The sequence below is a fragment of the Natator depressus genome, chromosome 3, assembly GCF_965152275.1.
Source record: "Natator depressus isolate rNatDep1 chromosome 3, rNatDep2.hap1, whole genome shotgun sequence".
In the NCBI taxonomy this organism is placed as follows: Eukaryota; Metazoa; Chordata; order Testudines; family Cheloniidae; genus Natator; species Natator depressus.
The window spans coordinates 134,535,003-134,556,488 of record NC_134236.1 but is presented as its reverse complement, the minus strand read 5'-3'; the positions used below and the strand labels follow the sequence as shown (position 1 = coordinate 134,556,488).

Here is a 21,486-nt window from a genome sequence, read left to right as displayed (position 1 = left end):
AGAACAACTTGGCGGACTATCTCAGCAGTTTGTTCCACAGCCATAAGTGGTCCCTTCGCCTGGATGTTGTGAACTCAATCTTCCATCAGTGGGGTTTTCCGCAGATAGACTTGTTTGCAATGCAACAGGAAGTACCAGCAGTTTTGCTCCTTCCTGAATCACAGCCTGGGCTCCATCACGGATATGTTCAGCCTCCCCATGGGGAGGCTATTGCCTATACATGTTTCTGCCCATCCCTCTTGTTCACAAAGTGCTCCTCAAGATTCGGAGGGAACAAGCTTCAGTGATATTGATCGCCCCAGCCTGGCCTCGTCAGCATTGGTACACCTTACTCCTGGAAATGTCCGTGGAAGCTCCAGTCACCTTCCGCTCTGCCCAGACTTAACTAACTCAGAATCATGGTCGCCTCCAGCACCTGAACTTTGAGTCACTGCACCTCACAGCATGGAAGCTCCATGGTTGAACCTGACAGAACTGTCTTGCTTGGACCCGGTTAGATAAGTCTGCCTTGGCAGTAGAAAGCCCTCCACCAGGGATACCTACCTTACCAAGCGGAAGAGATTTTCAATCTGGTCGGCGCAGCATCGTTCATCCCCGACACTCACCTCAGTCTAATATAGGTGGCACAATCTTCTCCATCTCAAGCAGCTGGGGCTGTCCATGTCATCAGTAAGGGTTCACTTGGCTGCCATCTCTGCCTTCCATCCAGGCTTAGAGGGCCAGTCAGTCTTCACCAACCCTATGGTCAGCCATTTCCTCAAAGGTCTTGACAGACTATACTTGCAAGTCAGGCAGCATGGGACCTCAGGCTGGGACCTCAACCTCGTCCTTTCCAGACTGACAGCACCTTTTGAACCACTAGCGACGTGCTCCCTGCTCTACCTCTTGTATGAGGTGGTGTTTCTGGTGGCAATAACCTCAGCCAGGAGGGTCTGAGCTCAAGGCCCTAACCTCAGAGCTCCCTTGCACAGTGTTCTACAAGGACGAAGTTCAGCTCGGGCCACATCCAGCTTTCCTCCCGAAGGTTGTCTCCCAGTTTCACGTCAACCAGGACATCGTCTTCGTCCAAGTGTTCTATCCTAAGCTGCACTCAAGCAGCAAAGAGCCGAGGCTTCACTCTTTGGATGTCCGCAGAACTCTAGCCTTTTATATCAAAAGAACAGAACCATTCTGGAAGTCCATTCAACTATTTGTGGCTGTGGTGGACAGAATGAAGGGTTTTCCGGTCTCTTCTCAACGAATTTCATTGTGGATCATGTCCTGCATTCGAGAGTGCTACAACCTGGCAGGGGTGCCGGCCCTTCCGATCACTGCTCACTCCACCAGGGCACAGGCCTCTTCAGCGGCTTTCCTGGCTCCGGTTCCTACCCAGGAAATATGCAGGGCAGCGACATGGTCCTCCATACACACTTTCACTGCACATTATGCGATTACCCAGCAGGCCAGAGATGACACGGCGTTTGGTAGAGCGGTACTCCAATCAGTGGCGCCTCCTGAACTTGGGCTTGTGATTCATTTGATCAGAATTGACATGAACAAGCACTCGATGGAAAAAACGGTTACCTTCTTGTAACTGTTCTTCAAGATGCGGTGTTCATGTCCATTTCAATACCCTCCCTCCTATCCCTCTGTCAGGAGTACCAGGCAAAAAGGAACTGAGGGGGGCTCAGGTCAGCAGGGCCTTGGAAAGGACATGAACACATCTCAAAGAACAATGGCTCAGAGAAGGTGAGTAACCGTTTTATCCTGATGCTTGTTGAAACTGGCAGGTTTCCTACACTCTCTGAATTTACTTACAGAATACATGAAACATATCTGTTTTTCTGTTTGTGTTCGATAGATTGCTCTGCATCTCTCATTTTTTTTTTAAATATCCAAATTGAAAAGGTTTGATTTGCTGCTGAGTGCCCTGGGTGGCTTTATGAAGAATACTCTAGAAAACCGTTATGCTTTTGAACGTAAGGGTACTTGTTGTTTTTACTAAAATTTGCCAAAAAGCAAATATGGACAAGACACAGATATTGAATGTGTGCTTGTGTCAGGGTTCCCTCCCCACTCTGAATTCTAGGGTACAGATGTGGGGACCTGCATAAGACCCCCCTAAGCTTATTTCTACCAGCTTAGGTTAAAACTTCCCCAAAGCACAAATTCTTTGTCCTTGGAGGGTACGCTGCCACCACCAAGTGATTTAACAAAGAATCAGGGAAAGGACCACTTGAAGTTCCTATTCCCCCGAAATATCCCACCAAGCCCTTACACCCCCTTTCCTGGGGAAGCTTGAGAATACTATCCTAACCAATTGGTTACAAAGTGATCACAGACCCAAACCCCTGGGTCTTAGGACAATAGAGAAATCAGTCAGGTTCTTAAAAGAAGGATTTTATTTAAAAAAAAAAAAAAAGGGTAAAAAATCACCTCTGTAAAATCAGGATGGAAAATAACTTTACAGGGGAACAAAAGATTCAGAAACACAACAGAACTTCCTCTGGGCTTAGTTTCAAAGTTACAAAAAACAAATAAACCTCCCTCCAGCAAAGGAAAAATTCACAAGCAGAACAAAAGATAATCTAACACACCTTGCCTGGCTTTTACTTACAATGTTTGTAATATGAGAGACTTTTAGGATGGTTTATAGGAGAAGGAGTTTTCTGACCTGATGCTTCTCTGCTTCCCAAGAGTGCGCACACACCCTCCCCCACGATTTGAAAGTATCTTTTCCCCATTGGTCCTTTTGGTCAGGTGCCAACCAGATTATTTGAGTTTCTTAACCCCATACAGGTAAGGAGTAATTCTAGGCTACCCTTAGCTGTATGGTTATGACAGCTTGTAAGTAGTTGTCATTACTTCCTGTTTTTCCTCTCTCTCTAGATTGCTCTTTTAAATTGATTCTTGAGATGCTCATTCTGCCCTTCCAGAGGCTGGTTATTGCCTGTCAGATGCAATAAGACACTTGTACAGTCCTCTAGATAATTCTTCCACTTTAAGACAACAGCTTTTACCTTTTAGTAAAAACTGTGTAGTTAGTTACAAGAAACAGATGCTCTTAACTAACCCTCCCAGCTTTATTTCATAGGTAGTACTTCATCATTCTCTGATTCAGACTATTAAGCCTGACTAAATAACTCCATAAGCAGCACTGCTTGTTGACATTGTCATTTCGGATGTCTATTTCATGTTAAGTAGTGCAGTCCTGTAAGTCCACAGCAATACTGATACACCATTTCACAAGAAATACAAGTACAGTAGCTGATTTCTCATTGCTCTGATATGCTGACACCAGATTCAATGCCTGCTGTAAAATCAACAATTTATAAGAAAGACACAATCATTCTTATAATAGTTTAATTGAAATAAAATAAAAGGTTTTGCAAAATCTTCAAGGTAATGAGATCCATATGACTGCACAAATATTACCAGTAGAAACTGTTTTTGTCTGGTGCATCAAAGAACAAGTTTTTTCTGTTAGCCACATCCACTGTTGTGGTGTTTGTGGTGGTGGTGGTGTAGTAACACCTGGAGGTCCCCACTGAGATTGTGATCCCATTGTTCTTGGCCCTTTGCAGCTGCATGAGAGATAGTCACTACACTAAGAGCTTGCATTCTAAATAGATGAGGGAATATATCTTAATCTGTGTCTTGTTTCACAGATGAAGTGACTTGTCCAAAGTCACACAGTAAGTCTGTGTCCGAACAATGATTTATACAGACCATGAGTTTAAGTCCAGTGTATTAACCATAAGATCATCCTTATTCTATAACAAACCATAAAAGGAACTTAGCATGGTGCAAAGTTGTTTGAAATGTTTAGACAGTAGTGTTTTCACTTCAGTGTGATTAATTCTAGCGATTTACTTTTAGCCATTAAACTTGCCTATAACATCACTTCACAGTTTTGGACTTTCCTGTTTCTCAAATAATTCTGTCCTTTTAAGGTTTATCTTGGTATCTTCAGGTTTTTAACAAATACAGATGTAAATACTTATTCTTATGCCATACAAAATTGCCAAAAAGGGACCTTGCATAGTCAAGGAGTCAGTCAGAAAATGGGTTTTGTGCCCCATACAGAGTGGCACATAGTACTAAAACATACATAGGACTGATGTCTTTGATTTAGAAAAAAGTATAATTGGTGTTTCAGAAATATGTACTCATGTAACTGAAAGTTTCTGTAAGGGAACACCAGCAGAGAATAGCATGCTCTTTGTCTAGATAGAAAATTGACACTTGTACCGCCTCAAAGAATTGAGTTTATTGGGGCCCTTCTAGATTCTGAGTTTGAGAACACTTCTGCAGAATGAACTATGACAATTCATGGCCTATGTCTGGTTCTGCGGTATCAATCTTAACCATGGTCCGTATATGCCTCAGGTTGTTGGACATTATGGCTGAATGCACATACATAATCCAGCATATGAGATTGTGCCTTTGTCCTCTTCAAATGTGGCTGAAGTTGGTCTATCGTCCGAGTTGACATTTGTTGGACAGGCTGGTCTGAGTGCTTCCAGCAATCCTGGACTCCTTACCATGGTAGGTAGTTGAATATAATGTATGCCAGGGCCTTCCAGTTGCTTGTTCCTCACCAACCAGGTCACTGATGCCTCCTCAGTAGGCCGGGGAATGCATCCAAGGACATTGAAAATTCAGGGCTTGTGGTCAAAACAGGAAGCTTCCCTGCATATCAACACCCTGGAACTTCAAGCCATTTATGATGTCTGATGAGCCTTTTGGGATCACATCAGGGACTCTGCAGTTCACATGCTCACCAACAGCCCTACCATAATATACTGCGTGTGCAAGCAGGGAGGAGCTTGCTCCAACCATCCCTGTCAGGAGGTGAGGAAATTTTGGCTGTTCTGCATCAAGGAGAGCATTATTCCTACAGCCACTCACTTATCTGGGGCTCAGAATCTCCTGGCTGATCACGTTGGCAGGAACTTTTCACAGAATAGTAAGTGATATCTGAAGTCCAGTGTGCTGAAGTCCATATTTGCAGAATGGGGCCTTCTAACCAGCTATCTCTTTGGGACAAGAGACAACAGGAAGAACAGTCAGTTTTGCTGTCAAGCGGGTCTCAGTCACAGCTCCTTGACCAAAGCCTTGCACCTCAGTTGGCGTTTGGCTCTGATGTACGCCTTTTCCCCTGATCCCAATCATCCCATAAGCCATTCTCAAACTGAAGTTGGATCATGCCAAACTGATCCTCATTTACTGCTGGAAGAATTCTGTGCCACTGCACGCACACAGCATTCATGTCCCGTGTGGATTTCTTTGCTTCCCTGCAGAAAAATGACTTTCTGATGAGGAAGCAAAAGGAAGTCGCAAAACCAGTCATGTGCCCCTCCTCAGCAGTGCGGGTGCGTCATTTCGGGCACCCGGAGCAGCCAGCATAGAGGTAAATCACTGGGTGGAGGCAGGGCTGGAGACACCTCTGATGGTGCTGGGTCAGACCCTCACCCCCCACCCATCTGCCCAACCCTCATGCATCTGCCCCCTCCCCCAGACCTCCCTGCTGAGCCTCACTCCTCCCTTATTCAGAACCTCCTCTTCTTTCCCCCCCCCCCCGAGGCCCCACCCCATCTGGTGGTGGCTCATACCCTGTGCTGGGTTCAGTTGCTAGTCCCAGCTGGGCTGGGAGTGGGGAAGGAGTTCAGTTCCCATGCAGAGAGCAGCTAGGGTAGACACATCTCCAGAAACTACTCCTGGCTCTGCACCCCCCCACACACCCGCCCCAGACATGGCCCTCTGGGGCAGGCCTGGCCCTTACGCTGTGTCAGGATTGGCTGCAGCCTCACAGCCAAGTCTGTGTCCCGGGAGGGTGAGGGGCTGCATGCAGGGTGATCTCCCATCTCTGTGCAGCCAGTGGCCTGTGCTCCCCACTGCCGTGCTGGAGCCTCCATGTTTATTTATTGGCCAACAAAATTGGCAGAATTTTGCAGATGGACCATTGGTTTGACTGAATATGGCTGTTCTTATGTCCTGCATTAACCAGTTTATGAGGTTGCTCAGACCTTACCTCCACAGAGATGGTGGGCCCATTTAACAAGAGCCCAAGCAATGTTGATAGAGTTCCTCAGTGATGTTGGACGTTTGTAGGGCTGCTTCTTGGCCCTCTAGACCTACTTCTTCTTAATCATATTAGTTTGCTTGCTTGCTACTTCAGAATAAGAGCAGGTGTCAGTCTGTGAGAGACCAGTGTCAATGCTATAGTCAGCAAGAGGAAGAGAAGGTGTCTAACAATGTACGATATAAGTGTATGTTTTCATAGCTTTAGCTGTATACAATGCATGCTAGTACTGTATCACAGTGAGAAATCATTCATTATTTATCTTTAAAGCACTTCATATGTCTTATCAAGTGCTTATATTGCTAAACTGAACAATAAGAAACCGGCAGAAGGTATTTTTACAGAAAACTACTTGGCTATTTTGCTCTGGTCTCCTTGCTGCTATTACAGATGTAATACATGCTAAAGATTGCTTTCCATACAGCCTACATTATAATTAAGCTATCATATTTGATAAGTTTTTTTCCAGGACACATTTGATGTAATAGTGATGCTTGCAAAGGCCCTCTCTTTTTTATGAACTAATTCTTATTTATAGAAATGTTTATTGTTTGAGTGCTCAACTTGAGACTTCTTGCACTTGACTCTTTACCCCCAGCTTCCTCTTCCAAGAGATGCTGACAACGTGTACTCGCAGTGGTGTCAACTGGAGTTGTGAGTGCTGGGCACCTCAGAAGAATATGGTTTTGCATATGGAACAGGATACTAAAATGGTCCACCCAAAATTAGTGGACAGCCTTGAAAATATGTCATTTACCTAAGTTAAATTGGTAGAATACTTGCTGTCTGCTTTACAGAGCCATTGCTCTAAAGCACCTTCAGTCAAAAGGTGTTACTGTATATAAGCGCTAACTACAACTAGTATTCTAAATACAACTCAGATGAAACATGAGGCTGAAATCTGTGGAGGGTTGGTAAGGATTCATGTTACCTTAGAAAACTGAGCAGTTGACATTTGATGAAGATAAAAGTTCACTTTGGAAAAGTTAAAAGAAACAAATGCTGACAGTTTGACAAGCTGAATCATAGTAGAGGCTACATGATCGGCATCATGGCCTTTATATTTTAAAAAATATTTGTCCTAATTTTAAGCATGGGAGATGTTGTATGTGATAGTCACTCAAAGACCACCATGTTTTGGGATATTTAAAAACATTAAATTACTCTTCTGAAGCATACCTTTTATTTAGAAAAGAATGAGGGATTCAGGTTACTTAAGTACTACCAGAAGAACCTTTTCCCCCCTTAATTCTTACACTGTAAAGAAACGGGGGAAAAGTATATTGATAATCAGGAACTTCATTTTCCAGTTGATTGACAACTGCTCTTTTTAAATTTTGATGTTTTGTCAAAGAGCCATAAAGGGAGTTCTGTCTACAGTAATTTTCCTTCATGGCTATTTCAGACAAACTGCTATTTTAAATGTTCTGATTTAGTATATTTTCTCTAAAGATTTATAACTGTCTGTGTCTGTGTGGCCCAACCCTGCAAGTTCTTGAGAGTTTTATTATAGTTATGTCCAGAGCTGCCAAGATTTGTGCATCTCCATGTGTGATTTTTACTCACAGGTGAGAGTCACCTACTTTGCTTCACTCCCTGCCTGAACTAGTGATGGGGTAGATAGCTGCCTGAAGCTGGAGAAACTACTGCAGGTCAACATTGTAGCCTGACTAGACTACAGGGAAGCATGAGAGGGCTGTCAGATATGTCATGTGAAACACCTGGAGCTTCATTCTGGTCCTTGGTTTTTGCGCAAGCTTTTTTCCTAAGCTTGTTGTCCTAGTTAGTCTGCCATATGAGTCACAAGTTGGATCCCTTTTTTTCCTAGCCATCTTTGTATGTCTCCAAGACAATCTTATCTTTGTATACTGCATACTTCTTCCTAGCTAAGCATAGCACTTACTTTGATCTCGCCTAGGATATGGTCTTGCCCACTTTGTCAGTTGTATTGTAATAATGATTGTAAGCCTGGCAATGATTTTGATTTACTGTTTCTTTCCTAAACTCATGAATTCTCTCCCCTCCCCTCCCCCCATTTTTAGGCCTTTAGATATTGGATATTATATGTTTTTGTGGTCGCACCCAAATAAGGGTCCTCCATCTTTGCATTCAGTTATGTTAGTCCTTACACCTGTGTATGCACTTCTCAAGCATTTACATTTGTTTGTATAATTCATGGCTTCTAATATTTGCTCCTCACTTGTAGTCACAGGTGTTAATGCTCAGAAAGTCTGTGTATACATGCAAATGATGGCCAATCTGAAAATTTTGGCATCACTTCTGTGGAAAAACATTTGTCAATAATTTGCCTTGAAATATTTGAACTACAGTAGCTTTTATGTTGTTTTATGTTATTAGCTTGTGTAATCTTTATTCCCTGTTACCAGAGTCAATCCTCCATCCTGACACTCAAAAAAGACTTGAGAAGGATTTATTGGTCAATTTCATAAGTTTATGAAACACTACATTTAAACTTTATTAACTTCAGAATTAGAAAATAGCATATTACAGATATTTTTTTTTAAAGACATTGTGACTTACAAACATTTCTCTTGTCTTACAGATAAATTCTGGGAATACTTAAAGTTTTATCTCTTTTTCTCTTGTAAAAAGAAAAGAAATGTGTTAAAAGCTGTATTTAAAAACAACCTGGTAAGTAGCAGTTAGCATTTACATTACACACCGTAAATATTTATTTCTACGTCATAGGTGTGCATAGCATTTTCGTTGGTAGCATTTGCATGAGTCATAATTGGTAACAGCTAAGATCAGTGATGCCTCTACACTTAAAAACAACACTTACCTCACTTCTCTTTTTCAAATAGGGGAGTCTGAAATCTCTTACAAGGAAGAGTTCATTTCTGAGTTTCTTGTCTCTGTTTTCATCTCTGTTTGAATTTTTCTCTCTCCCTTTCCTTGAGTCTCTTAACATCCTTCATTTCATTTTCCTTCCAAAGATCTCTTGTCATGCTTAGCCTTTTTCTGGTCACAAAGCATGCTTTTTCTTCCTCTCTTCCACTGCACAAGGCTGAAGGCTCAGCTTTTGTAGTGCTCCTAGCTCCTACCTGCACCATAAGTTGCAATGATTGGACCTGAATGCCACATTTTTTTCATATGTATGTAAACCACCCTGCCAGCCCCTCGTTCCAGTTGTGTCTTGGCCAGAGACTTCTCTATGACCAAACACTTAGTGTTAGGATGTCCGATGTTACAGACACCTATACTCTTTAAGTGTACAATTTTATTGCTATGAATGAAAAGGTGCTTGTGCAAAATACAGCTTTCAGTGGAAGAGGTAGTGATCACAACATTCACATGATGAGGTTTTGAGTATCGCATAACTTCTTAAACCCAAAATTATTGTAGGCTTGTGTTTAAAATTATTTTAAGATACATATTTGACATAATGACTGCACAGGGTTTTTTCCTCCATTTCAGCAACATTAATACAAGTATTTTAAAGAATGGAGTTAAGCAGTCCTCGAGATCCTTATTCCTATTTGTTGGTGTGGAGGGAGTCACACCTGGGCCTGTTCTTACTGATCTCACATCTTAACTCTATTTTTAAATTTACTTTCGGTTCTTATATTTAGTCGTTACCAGTAACTGAAATGAGTCATACTGCATTTATGCTCTTCACTTTTTGTGTATTCTAGTGCACCCAATATTTTTCTATTGCACCACCACTGTTTCATGCCACTTTCACTATGCCTTTTTCAGTAGCATAGATAATTTTTGATCTTTCTGTAATACTAGAAGTTACAACATAAATAATTTTCCCTTCCTGTTCATTTCAAATTGCCAGTGTGTGTTACTGGCCAACTAACAATATTACCATAATATTATTTACAAGAGGAAAAAGAAACTTCATAATTCCACTGGAGTAGTTGGGAGGAGATAACCTAGAAATGTTTCTTCTTTCTTATTTTTTGCTTTTAAAAATATTAAATAGTGTCCCAATACTGAAATCCAGTGCACTGTGTGCATTTATTTTAAAGTAAAATTCAAATGTTTGGACATATATAATGTGAAGAATTGAAAGTAATCTTGCTCTACTGCATTTGAGTCTTCTCCAAAGTAGAATCACATTTTGAGCAACATGCGTTATTAATGAATATTTATTTTAATCATTTGTTTAATTAAAAGGACCACTGTCCATCCCGGTAGATCCAAAACTTAATATTAAATTTTATTAGAAATTGAGATGTTTTAGTTTTAAATCTCTGTTTTGATCTAATTTACTTATGGTTTTTAAAAGTTTGATTTTGAAAGTAAAGCCTGCTCTATCCTGGGAAAGATGCTGGAGTCCCTTTACAGTAACTCCTTGCTTAATGTTGTAGTTATGTTTCTGAAAAATGCAACTTTAAGCAAAACGATGTTAAACTAATCCAATTTCCCTCATAAGAGTTCATGTAAATGGGGTGGGGGGGAAGGTTTAGGATCCAGGGAAATTTTTTTCACCAGACAAACTATTCTCTCTCACTCACACACAGTTTTAAACAAACAATTTAATACTATACACTGCAATGATGATTGTGAAGCTTGGTTGAGGTGGTGAAATTAGAGGGTGGGATATTTCCCAGGGAATGCCTTACTACTAAATGATCTTGCATTTGGCTGAGCCCTCAAGGGTTAACACGTTGTTAATGTAGCCTCACGCTCTACAAGGTATCATGAATGGAGGAGGGGAGATGGCATGGAAGACAGAGAGACACACACCGTATGTGTGGGGGGGCGGGGGAGGAGATGCACATTGCCCCTTTAAGTACGCTGACCCTACTCTAAGTACACTGCCTTAAAAAAAAAAAAAGTACTTGTGGCACCTTAGAGACTAACCAGTTTATTTGAGCATAAGCTTTCGTGAGCGACAGCTCACTTCATCGGATGCTCAAATAAATTGGTTAGTCTCTAAGGTGCCACAAGTACTCCTTTTCTTTTTGCGAATACAGACTAACACGGCTGCTACTCTGAAACCTGCCTTTTTAAGTAGATCAGCAAGTTGAGATGGCAGCTGTGGCCAGCAATCTCCCTCAGTCCTGAGCCCTGTCGTGTCGTCCCCCCCCCCCCCCCCCAGCTCTGTATGGAGAAGGAGTAAGCGGGGGGCAGGAGCAGAGGCGACGGGGACACCCGGACATGAGCCTCCCTTCCTCTTCTCCCCTCCCCCCCACCCCCCAGCAAGCAGGAGGCTCCTGGGAGCAGCTCCAAAGCAGAGGGCAGGAGCAGGACATGGCAGTGCAGGGAGGGACAGCTGAACTGCCAGCAATTGATAGCCTGCTGGGCGGCTATGCACAGGGAACTTAGGGGATCATAGAATAATAGAATATCAGGGTTGGAAGGGACCTCAAGAGGTCATCTAGTCCAACCCCCTGCTCAAAGCAGGACCAATCCCCAATTAAATCATCCCAGCCAGGGCTTTGTCAAGCCTGACTTTAAACTTCTTAAAACCTCCCTAGGTAACGCATTCCAGTGTTTCACCACCCTCCTAGTGAAAATTTTTTTCCTAATATCCAACCTAAACCTCCCCCACTGCAACTTGAGACCATTACTCCTTGTCCTGTCCTCTTCTACCACTGAGAATAGTCTATAACCATCCTCTCTGGAACCACCTCTCAGGTAGTTGAAAGTAGCTATCAAATCCCCCCCTCATTCTTCTCTTCCGCAGACTAAACAATCCCAGTTCCCTCAGCCTCTCCACATAAGTCATGTGTTCCAGACCCCTAATCATTTTTGTTGCCCTTCGCTGGACTCTCTCCAATTTATCCACATCCTTCTTGTAGTGTGGGGCCCAAAACTAGACACAGTACTCCAGATGAGGCCTCACCAATGTCGAATAGAGGGGGACGATCATGTCCCTCGATCTGCTGGCTATGCCCCTACTTATACATCCCAAAATGCCATTGGCCTTCTTGGCAACAAGGGCACGCTGCTGACTCATATCCAGCTTCTCGTCCACTGTCACCCCTACATCCTTTTCCGCAGAACTGCTGCCTAGCCATTCGGTCCCTAGTCTGTAGCGGTGCATTGGGTTCTTCTGTCCTAAGCGCAGGGGAGCGGGAAGATGATTGGGGGGCTGCCAGTCCACCCTGATTCCAAGCACCCATTAGCTAGCTGCAATGGGCTGCTCTTTCTGCAAGCAGTGGACAAAGCAGGCAGCTGCCAAACAATGTTCTAAGGGAGCATTGCACACCTTTTAAATGAGCATGTTCCCTAATTAATCGGCAACAAAACAAGGTTAACTGGGATGACTTTAAGTGAGGAGTTACTGTACTTGTGCCTCACTTGCGCAGTGGTGCTGGGATTTTCAAAACCACAGGAGGGAGCTAGATGCCCAAATCCCATTGAAATTCAATAGGATTTGGGCATTTAGCTCTCTTAATCTTCTTTGAAAAGTCCCAGCCTACGTATACAGTATGCATGCATACTTTATAGAGTGTGAGAAGATGCATTTAGTTTGAATTCACAGTGTTTATTTAGACTTTTTTTAAAAAATCCTGCATCATGGGATGTCTGATTTTCCTCTGACTTAGTCATTTTCCTTTAAGTTTTAGCTGCTGGTAAATATGCAGTCTGGGCATTACAGCTTACTTCTAGGTTACTAGAAAACTGGAATTAAGCCATTAATTTCCTTTTATACATTCACAAGGGGAACTTTGCTTTGTGGAAGTTCATTTAATAGATATTGTGTAAATGAGTGTTGCATGTTAATAGTTAGAAAATATAAAAGCAATCATGAGTATATGAAAATATCTCATGATCTGGATGAGAAACAGAAATGCTTCAAATTTACAGATGGTGGATATCCGTGACTAACTTACGTTTAGTGTAGTTCATGGAGGGTGAAAATAGCTGAAGCCACACTTTTTTTTTTTTTTAAACTTATAGAAATAATTTTTTTTAAACTTGTTCAGTCCTATAGACTTCATGTGCCGTTCAAAATCTTGAGAATTGTAAACTTTTAAAAGGATACTCTTTGATACTTCTCTGTTTTTTTCTTTTGTATTTGCAGCTCAGACATGAGCAGTGCCAGTAATTCACTGGCACGTGAATTTTTGATAGATGTCAATCGTCTCTGCAATGCTGTTGTCCAGAGGGCTGAGGCCAGGGAGGAGGAAGAGGAGGAAACTCACATGGCAGCACTTGGACAATACCTTGTTCAGGGTCGTGGTTTTACTTTGCTTACCACGCTCAATTCCAACATAGATCAGGTAATAGTTTTCATAGTTTTGAGTAACTTGTAGATTATATTTGCATTACAGCAGTTTGCACTTCTGCTGTTGTGTTTTTGAAGAAAATATGTTTGTGGCAGGATGTGCCTCTTTGATAAGCTTTTTTGTTTGTATTTTCCCTTTGAGATTTTGTACTTTCTTCTCTGGGTTTTCTTATTTTGCATGGTATTGTGTGAACATGATTAAAAAGGAAGTGTGAAAGACCATAAACTTTTTTTATTTTGTTTAATAGTAGCAGTTTTCCAAATAGGTAAATGCATGCTCCTTTGAAACAGCTAGTGTTCCACTAGCATGATGGTCTTCCGGGGTCTGTGCTAAAAGATCAGACTGCAGTACTGGGACTAGAATTGGTAGTTGGGATGCAGGCCTAAACGAGAGAGACACCCACTTCTAGAGATGCTATACAGTGCAGTATTGGAAATCTCCTCGCCACTGTTCAGAGGCTAAAATACTAGAGCTTGTTGGAAAATGTTGGGTTTTTTTCCTATATAAAATGTCAGCAAAATCAACAAACTCTTTTTTTTCACTCAATTTTTAGCAGAGAATTTTGACTTTCCCTCAACTGAAAGCCCAAGGGGGGGGGGAGGAAAGCAGACACTTACAATTAAGTATCATGTTGTCAAAAACCCGATTTTCTGTCGTCCTGTCTCCTCCCCCCTCCCCCCCCAAAAAAGCTTTTGTGTAAAATTTTTTGCCATTCCTGTTCAATATCCATGCACACTGTGTCACCAACACCCTAGAATGTGATCTCCTATTTCACATGGCATCTCTGGGTTTTCCCCCAGGTTCTCCCATTCAACCAGACTCTCTTACGGAAATCTAAAGCATTGTTCTTAACTGAAAAGTTAGCTCACGCTGATGATGTTTTTTCTCAGTTTGTTCACTTTGCTCATTTGCCAGCCCTTTGCGTTTTCCCATTTTTAGTCAATTTATCCCTTGCTAAAAAAACCCCTATAACATCAACACGGAGCGAAAAAATTTAGTATTTTTTGAAATGCCTTTTAAATGTACAAGCCATAGTGTACTTAAACAGAAATTGGAATTTTAAAAAGCCTATTAAATTCAAGATGATAGTGAAGTCTTTAAACTAATAGTTCCTTTTTTTGTTTGTGTGCACTTCTTTTCCATAATCACATTTCTAATCTATTCTGATAGCGGTCTCCAGTTTAAACAATAATACTATAGTCTTCAGCTCTTCTCTTTGTTTCTAAATAATGTCAACATCAGCTAATCCAGCAACCCAGAAATCTTCCCTACAAAGTACACATTTTAATAAACAAGGCAAACAGAATCTCCATAAAAGCAGGTGGTACTGCTGTCTGCAAAACACAACTCTTAATATTACATTGGCTCTCTGATAAACTAAGATGCAGTTATTACCTACCTAATATGGTCCAGATGAAGTTTCATGGTCTCATTAAGTTATTTGTTTTATAAGTTATCCTGTTTACAACTGCATTGTTTCAACTTTTGAGTATTCATTCGCATTTAATAGAAATTCAGACAATTCTAGAACTAGTTCCTTGCAGTGCACTGGCTCAAAGGTGTAGAATTTTAGGACTGACATTACAAATGCACTTTTGCAGTCTCTGTGGATCCCAAATGTTTTTGTAGATGATGGCACCTACAGATTTGTGTAAGGACTTTATGAATCTTTAAAGATTTGTAAGTACCAGGGAGAACAGTAAATTTCCCACTCAAATTTTGTAGCTCTTCGTTAATGCTATTTATGGAATTTAAACCTGTAAAAATAATTATCTTGGGATTCAGAGTCTCGTCATTATCCTAATTCTAATCCTGAGAACATGTTGAAACCACAGTATTGTAGAATATTGATACTATTTGTGTTCATGCCAACCTTCCTCATATAATTTGATGCACAGTAGGTTCTAATTAATATCTTCTGTGGGTTAGTTTTGCACTCCAGGTCTAGAGTGGATTTAACTGTATTACTTTCTGTTTATATTGTATCTGTGGATAAGAGACAGGTTTTGGGTTTTTTGTTTTTGTTTTTTGTCATCAGAACTTCATATTTAACTGATGGAAGCCTAGGAGAGAGAGATTTTGATGCCGGTCAGTTAACATAATTTTTAACTGACACTTGTAAAAGCTGTTAAGTGGGCAGCTATTAACGTTTATATAGTGCTTTGAGGAACACATTATAACAACTGTGTATGATTGTCTAGTCTTATTGTTTGGGGGTGAGTTGGGCTCTATTATATATTTATAAATATATAAAAATATAATATAGGAATGTTTGGGTTTTTTTTCCCTAAACCTGATGTACCTAATAGCAGGCCACTGCATTTTTGGCACATTGCAAATTTTCATTTATTTCTCTCTTGTACTGATTCATTGCAAAATGAAATGTGCTAAAAGTGCTTGAAGGTTTCATTTTGTAGATAAGTAGAAAACAAGGATAAAATAAATTCAGTGGAAGACTGGTCAGGAGAACTGCAGGAGGAAGAGGTTATGCTGTGGAGACTGTACCGATAGAGCTATGCTGGCATTGCCCTCTAGTGTAGAGATTTGGCCTGCATTAATAAAGTTTTTCTACCCATGTAGGAACGTTATCTCCCTGAAAGATGTTACTACGTTGACAGGAAGCACTGTTTTTTGGACATAGCTGCGTCCACAATGAAGGTTTTGTTGACCTAACTGTCAGTTGGTGTTTTGTCACATCTCTGACTGATGTAACTATGCAGATATAACTTTTCAGTGTAGACCAAGCCTTCATTCCTACCTTTCGCGCCATTGATTCTAGTGATAATACTACCTGCCTGTTTCACTGTATTAAGCAGTATAGGTGGCAACTTTTTTGTAAGAACATCTTTAGGAATCTCTTGGTCTTTGTTATGGGGAACAAGAGAACAATTGAGGTGGGGAAGGAAGAACAAAAGAAATAGTCTTGACAGGTACGCTTTCCTTTTCTTATTATGCAGTTTCCCATTGGTCAGGGAGAAGGAAGTGGCAAAAAGCAGCCCAAGGGAGGAAGTAGACCTGGGCATAGGAGAAGTGGGTGACAGAGAACTGGAACAAGCGGAAGAGGCTGTAATGACCTGAATGGAACCACCACTAAAATTTATATGCCTGGTTCCATATTAGGAGTGGTGTTTAATGCATTTAGTTACAGACACAAACTATATTAGCTTTTAGGTTGCAAAGTGAAGCCTTTGAAAGTTAATAAATACCAATTTTATGGTTTTCCATGCAACCATAATTCTGTGCCATGTGTTTATCTTGTGCGCTGAATGAGGCAGAAGTCCTGGGGGAAAAGTAGTATCTGATCATGTAATTAAAAGATATCATTCTACATATGCATAAATGGGGAACATTTCAAAGGTGTAGCTGAGACATGTGATTTCAAAGTAACGGGGAAAAACATTCACTGTAGCTTGCAGTTAACTGTATACTTTACCAATGGTGCTGCAGGTCCCTCTTTAAAATTTCCACTGAAATCAAGAGGTTACACTGTGTAAAGTTCCTGCATAAATAAATGCATCTGGAAAAGTAGCTATCTTGAATTGATTACACAGACCTACTTGTCCTGCTCACGTTGGGCTGAAAGCTATTGTTCATTCCTTTCCAGGAGAAACTCTGTTAGCAATATATATTTTTACCTTTTAATAGGCACTCAGGAGACAGAGGTTCATTCTCCTGTCTCTGGAGACAAGCTTCCAGGACCATAAGAACTGACTTAAATATCCATGTATTACATAACAGCAATGTTAACTTGTGCAAAAGAGGTAGAGTTCTTCTTTCAATAACCCTATTGTATTCCATTGAGGGTTACGCATGCACACCATGTGCCTGGAGTCGGAGAACTTGAAAGTAGTATCCGTTGGTCCGTGCATGTGCCCTGACTTGCATTGTGCTTCCATCCAAGGCAATAAAGGGCAGGGTGAACAGACCACGTTTCCAGTTCTTTCTCACTGCCACTTGTCCAGGTTGGAATGTTCAATATCCTAGTCTCTGAACTTTGACAAGATCACAGCTGTAATTTAATAACCAGTTTTATCTACAGTTTTATTAGTTTATCTTTCCTAGTTTTAGTAGTTTTTTAGAATAGAATTGTGAGTTCACCTGATGCACCCTCCCCCAGTTTCTTAGGCAGTCGCCAGACTGTGCCCAGCATCCTGGGCTTCAAAATCTGTGCCTCCTGCCCACAATCCTTCTTGGTCAGTGATGGCCATCAATGCTACCTCTACTGCCTGGGAGAAGCTCACGTTGCGCTAGATGTAGCAATTGTCAATCCTTCTCCAGCAGAAGCTGGAAGGCTGAGCTTCAAATTTCTCATGGAGATGGCATGAGACGGCACTCAGACCGAGGCTGGAGAACCCTCTCAAACATCAGCCTGGTTCAGTGAGGCATGCACCTCCTACTACAACGTCTGACTCTGGTGCCAGAGCTGACCCCATGGTGGGGCCTAGTTGGAACCTTCAGAAGCACTCCCATAAGCATGGGGCTACATCTTCCTCTAAATCCAAGAGACTGGATGCTCCCTCCACTTGCTCGGCACAAGGGGATGGAGCTCTTCCAAGTCCCACAGTTATGAGAAGAAGACTCGGAAACCTTGGTGCTGCCACCACAGCAAATTAGTCTCCGTGCCTCAGTTTCTCTCACTATAAAATGATACTGACCACTATTTGTTTGTAAACTCCTTTGAGATCTATGGATGATTAGTGCTATATAAGAGCTAGATGGTATTTTTTACTTATTTGATTTATAAATAAATATAATCATCTACCTGGCTCCCAAGAACAATATAACATGTTTGCAAGCTGATTTCACAGCTTCTTGAGGCTTCTGAAAAACTGTTTCTTCAGGGAAGAGCATCTGCTAAAACTCCAGTCTTGGGGGCTTAGTTCCTTAGTGTGGAGACTAGTGGAAAATCCTCCGCTCTTAAGGAGTATTGACCCTGGCAGAGTGTGGTGTATGAAGGCCAGTGAGGAGTTTTGTTCATGCTCTATCCCGGGGTGGGAAAACTACAGCCCGGGGGCCAGATCTGGCCCCTTAGGGCTTTGGATCCGGCCTGCGAGATTGCCACCTCCGTGGCGCCAAGGGCCCCGCGCCGCTCCGGGGAGCGACCGGCACCACGTCCCTGCAGCCTCGGGGGGACAGGGTGCAGAGAACTCCATGCGCTGCCCTTCCCTGTGGGTACCTCCCTCGAAGCTTCCATTGGCCGGGAATGTGGAACCCCCTCCTGCACTCTAGCCCCCTTGTACACCCCATACCCCTCCTCTGCCCCAGCCCCTTGCCCTGAGCCCCTTTCTGCACACTGCACCCCCTCCCACATCCCACACTCCCTCCTGCACCCCAACCCCCTGCCTGAGCCCTACATTCATGGCCCTGCAAGCAATTTCCCCACCCAGATGTGGCCCTCGGGCGAAAGTTTGCCCACCCCTGCTCTATCCTGTTTCCTGCTGCCCTTTGCTCAAAATTCTTTGTGTTGAGAGTTCCAGAATCTCGGTAGGAATGACAATTTCAGAGAGACAAAATTACAGGAATATAAACTTTTTTTCCCCTCCGCAGAATTCCATTCTCCCATTGTGCCTTGTTGCAGATAACGTCTTCCTTTAATAGGTAACTTACAGCCTCAAAAGAAGGACATTTTTTTTAAATGTGGGAAGGCAATACAGATGCTATTTAATTTAAAAAAAAAAAAAAAAAGCATGTCTTGCATCCACAGTTCTGTTTCTTATGGCCTCCCTTCAGATCAACAATTTTCACTTTCAATGTTGTGAAAATTGCTTTTAATTTTCACTTAATGTTTTTTTCCTCCCTTGGGTGAGGAAGTCTTTCAACAAGAAAGGTTTGGATAACTTTGACATTTATTGACTCAATTGCAAAGATGTGCTAAATATTTGCAATGCTTTCTGATTGGCTGTGGTTTATGGTCAGAACAATTTTTCTGCATAGATTAGTTATTTCTCTAGTGTAGCTTTTCGGGATGCAGGGAACTGAGTGTTTAATTCTTAACAAAATTTACATTAGGGCATCTATGGCAGATGGAAAAGTCCAGCTATTTCTGTAAAAGTACAAAACATGAAGTTTTAAAAATACTTTGTTTCCAATCCAGGAGCTGACATGTCGAGAAGAACTTCTAACTCTCCTCCTGTCACTTCTACCATTGGTGTGGAAAATACCTGTCCAAGAAGAAAAAGCGATAAGTATGTTTTCATCATACTACACTATCAGAATCATAGCAAAAATTATGTATTGTAATAATGTGACTTAAAAATGATGGATTCAAAACCATACGTAATAAGGAATTTTATCAGGCAATGAGTCTTACATTTCAGACTGGCGACTTCCTTTTTTTGAGTTCTGTATACTTTCTACCGATAGAGGGAAGACTAAAGTATCTTACATAGAGTTGTCACCACATTCCTCTATATTTTAAGTCCTTTGTTTATCTAAGTCTTATTACCATGTGTAGATTCACCATACTTATAAAGCAAGTCTACTGTATGTGTAATTTACTGCCCGTCTTGGGGCAGCTAAGCCCAGTTTAATTTTCAGCTTGACTGACTCAACTACAAGCCTGCTTGTGGACGTGTGATAAATTAGTGACTTTATCAGGATTAGTTTAAAACAATGTATCACTTAAAAATTAATGTCTCAAACCTGTTCGTGTACAGTGTATAAAATATTTTTGTCATTTCCCAGATGAATCCCTAGCTAGCATTACTAGCGTGGTAAACTTCAAGAAACATTTCTCTCATCAGGAGCTATTGGGCTGCATTTCTGTATAATTTTTTTTCCCCTTTCTCTTTTTTTCCCCTTTCCCCTTTCTCTTTTTCAATAAGATTTCATTCTTTCCAGTTGGTCTTTCCCGTTGACTGCATGAAGTATACTTTTTTTTTTTTTTGGCAATTGATTATAAGGGTCTTTCTCAAGCACTAGAATTGTGCCTTTTTATAAAGAATGAGGATCAGCAAGAACTTCTTACCTGGTTTTAAACAATGGTGCAGCTGCACTGATGCTATGAATGGTTTAAATTCTATCATCGACCCAGGGACAGGCTTTTTTTGCTACCCTCTCATCTCATCTGCAGAGCTCCTAAGTAGGGGGTAAAAATCTCTGCAACTGGTCTACAGTAGTTATACATTGGTAGCACCAGTGCAGCTGCATCACTGCTGAAAAATGGGTATGTAAGTTCCTTATGTAGAGACATCCTATGTAGAGACATGTCTGTTTCTAGCTATTGGATATAATTTGAGTCCAGGCATACAGGCTACTAAAAATGCCTATGTCACCCCTTAATAATGATCCTCAAATCCTACATAAACCCCTGAGCAGTCTTACATTTCATATCCATGGTACAAGCAGAAAGCAAATAGGCTGTCATTAGATGTTCTCAAATTTTTGTTAGCAATATACATTATATGCTTGGGTGTCACTTTTGGCCTCACTATTGGGGGTATTCAGTGCATTAAGGGTGTCAGATATTTTCCCCCTCTTCTCCCCCCCATTAAAAAAAATAACTTTGGCACATATTGGTAAAACTACTGGAATTAGGATCCTTGAAAGTCAACTTTAATAGCTGTAATATGTTTTTTTATTCAGAATATTTTTTTAGGAATTATTTGTGTAGGAGTGAAAGAAGTTTAAATTAAGATGCTTAGTTCACCAAGTTTTGCATTGTTATAAATACACACTTTTTTTAGTTTTTCCATTACCAAGCATTTTCTGGAATCTTTGTTAAAGAGAACCATGCACTATATTCTCTTAACAGGGTTGGGAGTCGGGTAGCACTGAGTTCTCACATCAGCTTAGCCACTGATTTGCTGTTTTGCATTGGGTGAATTTCTTTCTTGTGTGTGCCTTATCCCTCTTTGTTTGAGGATAAGCTTTATAATAGCTCACATGGGTGTTGTGCAATTAAACAATTTTGTACAATGGTGTGACTAGGTATAGTGGTGTATGTTAAGTGCTTATTCTTTCATTAGGTTTTTATTTGAACAAATTACTTTCTTGTAAAAGCAATCGTATTCAACTTGTTAGCGCAGTAAAAGGTAAAAGCTTGTTAAGTAGCTCTTTGTCAGTTTTAATATTTTGGTTGTGTTGTATTCTGATATAGCCAGAGCCAAGCATGTCAGTGTGCTTCTTTAAAGTAGGGGATTTTTAACAGGTAAGAGGGGTTTCTAAACCACATTTTGCTAAATATAATTTTTTCTGTCTCAAAAACCTAGT

General features: G+C 41.2%; 1 protein-coding gene across 1 annotated transcript in view; it reads left to right on the top strand.

The window, feature by feature from the left end:
- LYST (lysosomal trafficking regulator) overlaps positions 1-21,486 on the top strand; it is a 141,193-nt gene that overhangs the window by 6,244 nt on the left and 113,463 nt on the right. The window contains exons 2-4 of the mRNA XM_074948886.1: positions 8,628-8,716; positions 13,071-13,269; positions 19,370-19,460. Coding sequence (XP_074804987.1) covers positions 13,078-13,269; positions 19,370-19,460 — 283 coding nt within the window. The 5' untranslated portion in view covers positions 8,628-8,716; positions 13,071-13,077. The remainder of the gene's footprint in view (positions 1-8,627; positions 8,717-13,070; positions 13,270-19,369; positions 19,461-21,486) is intronic.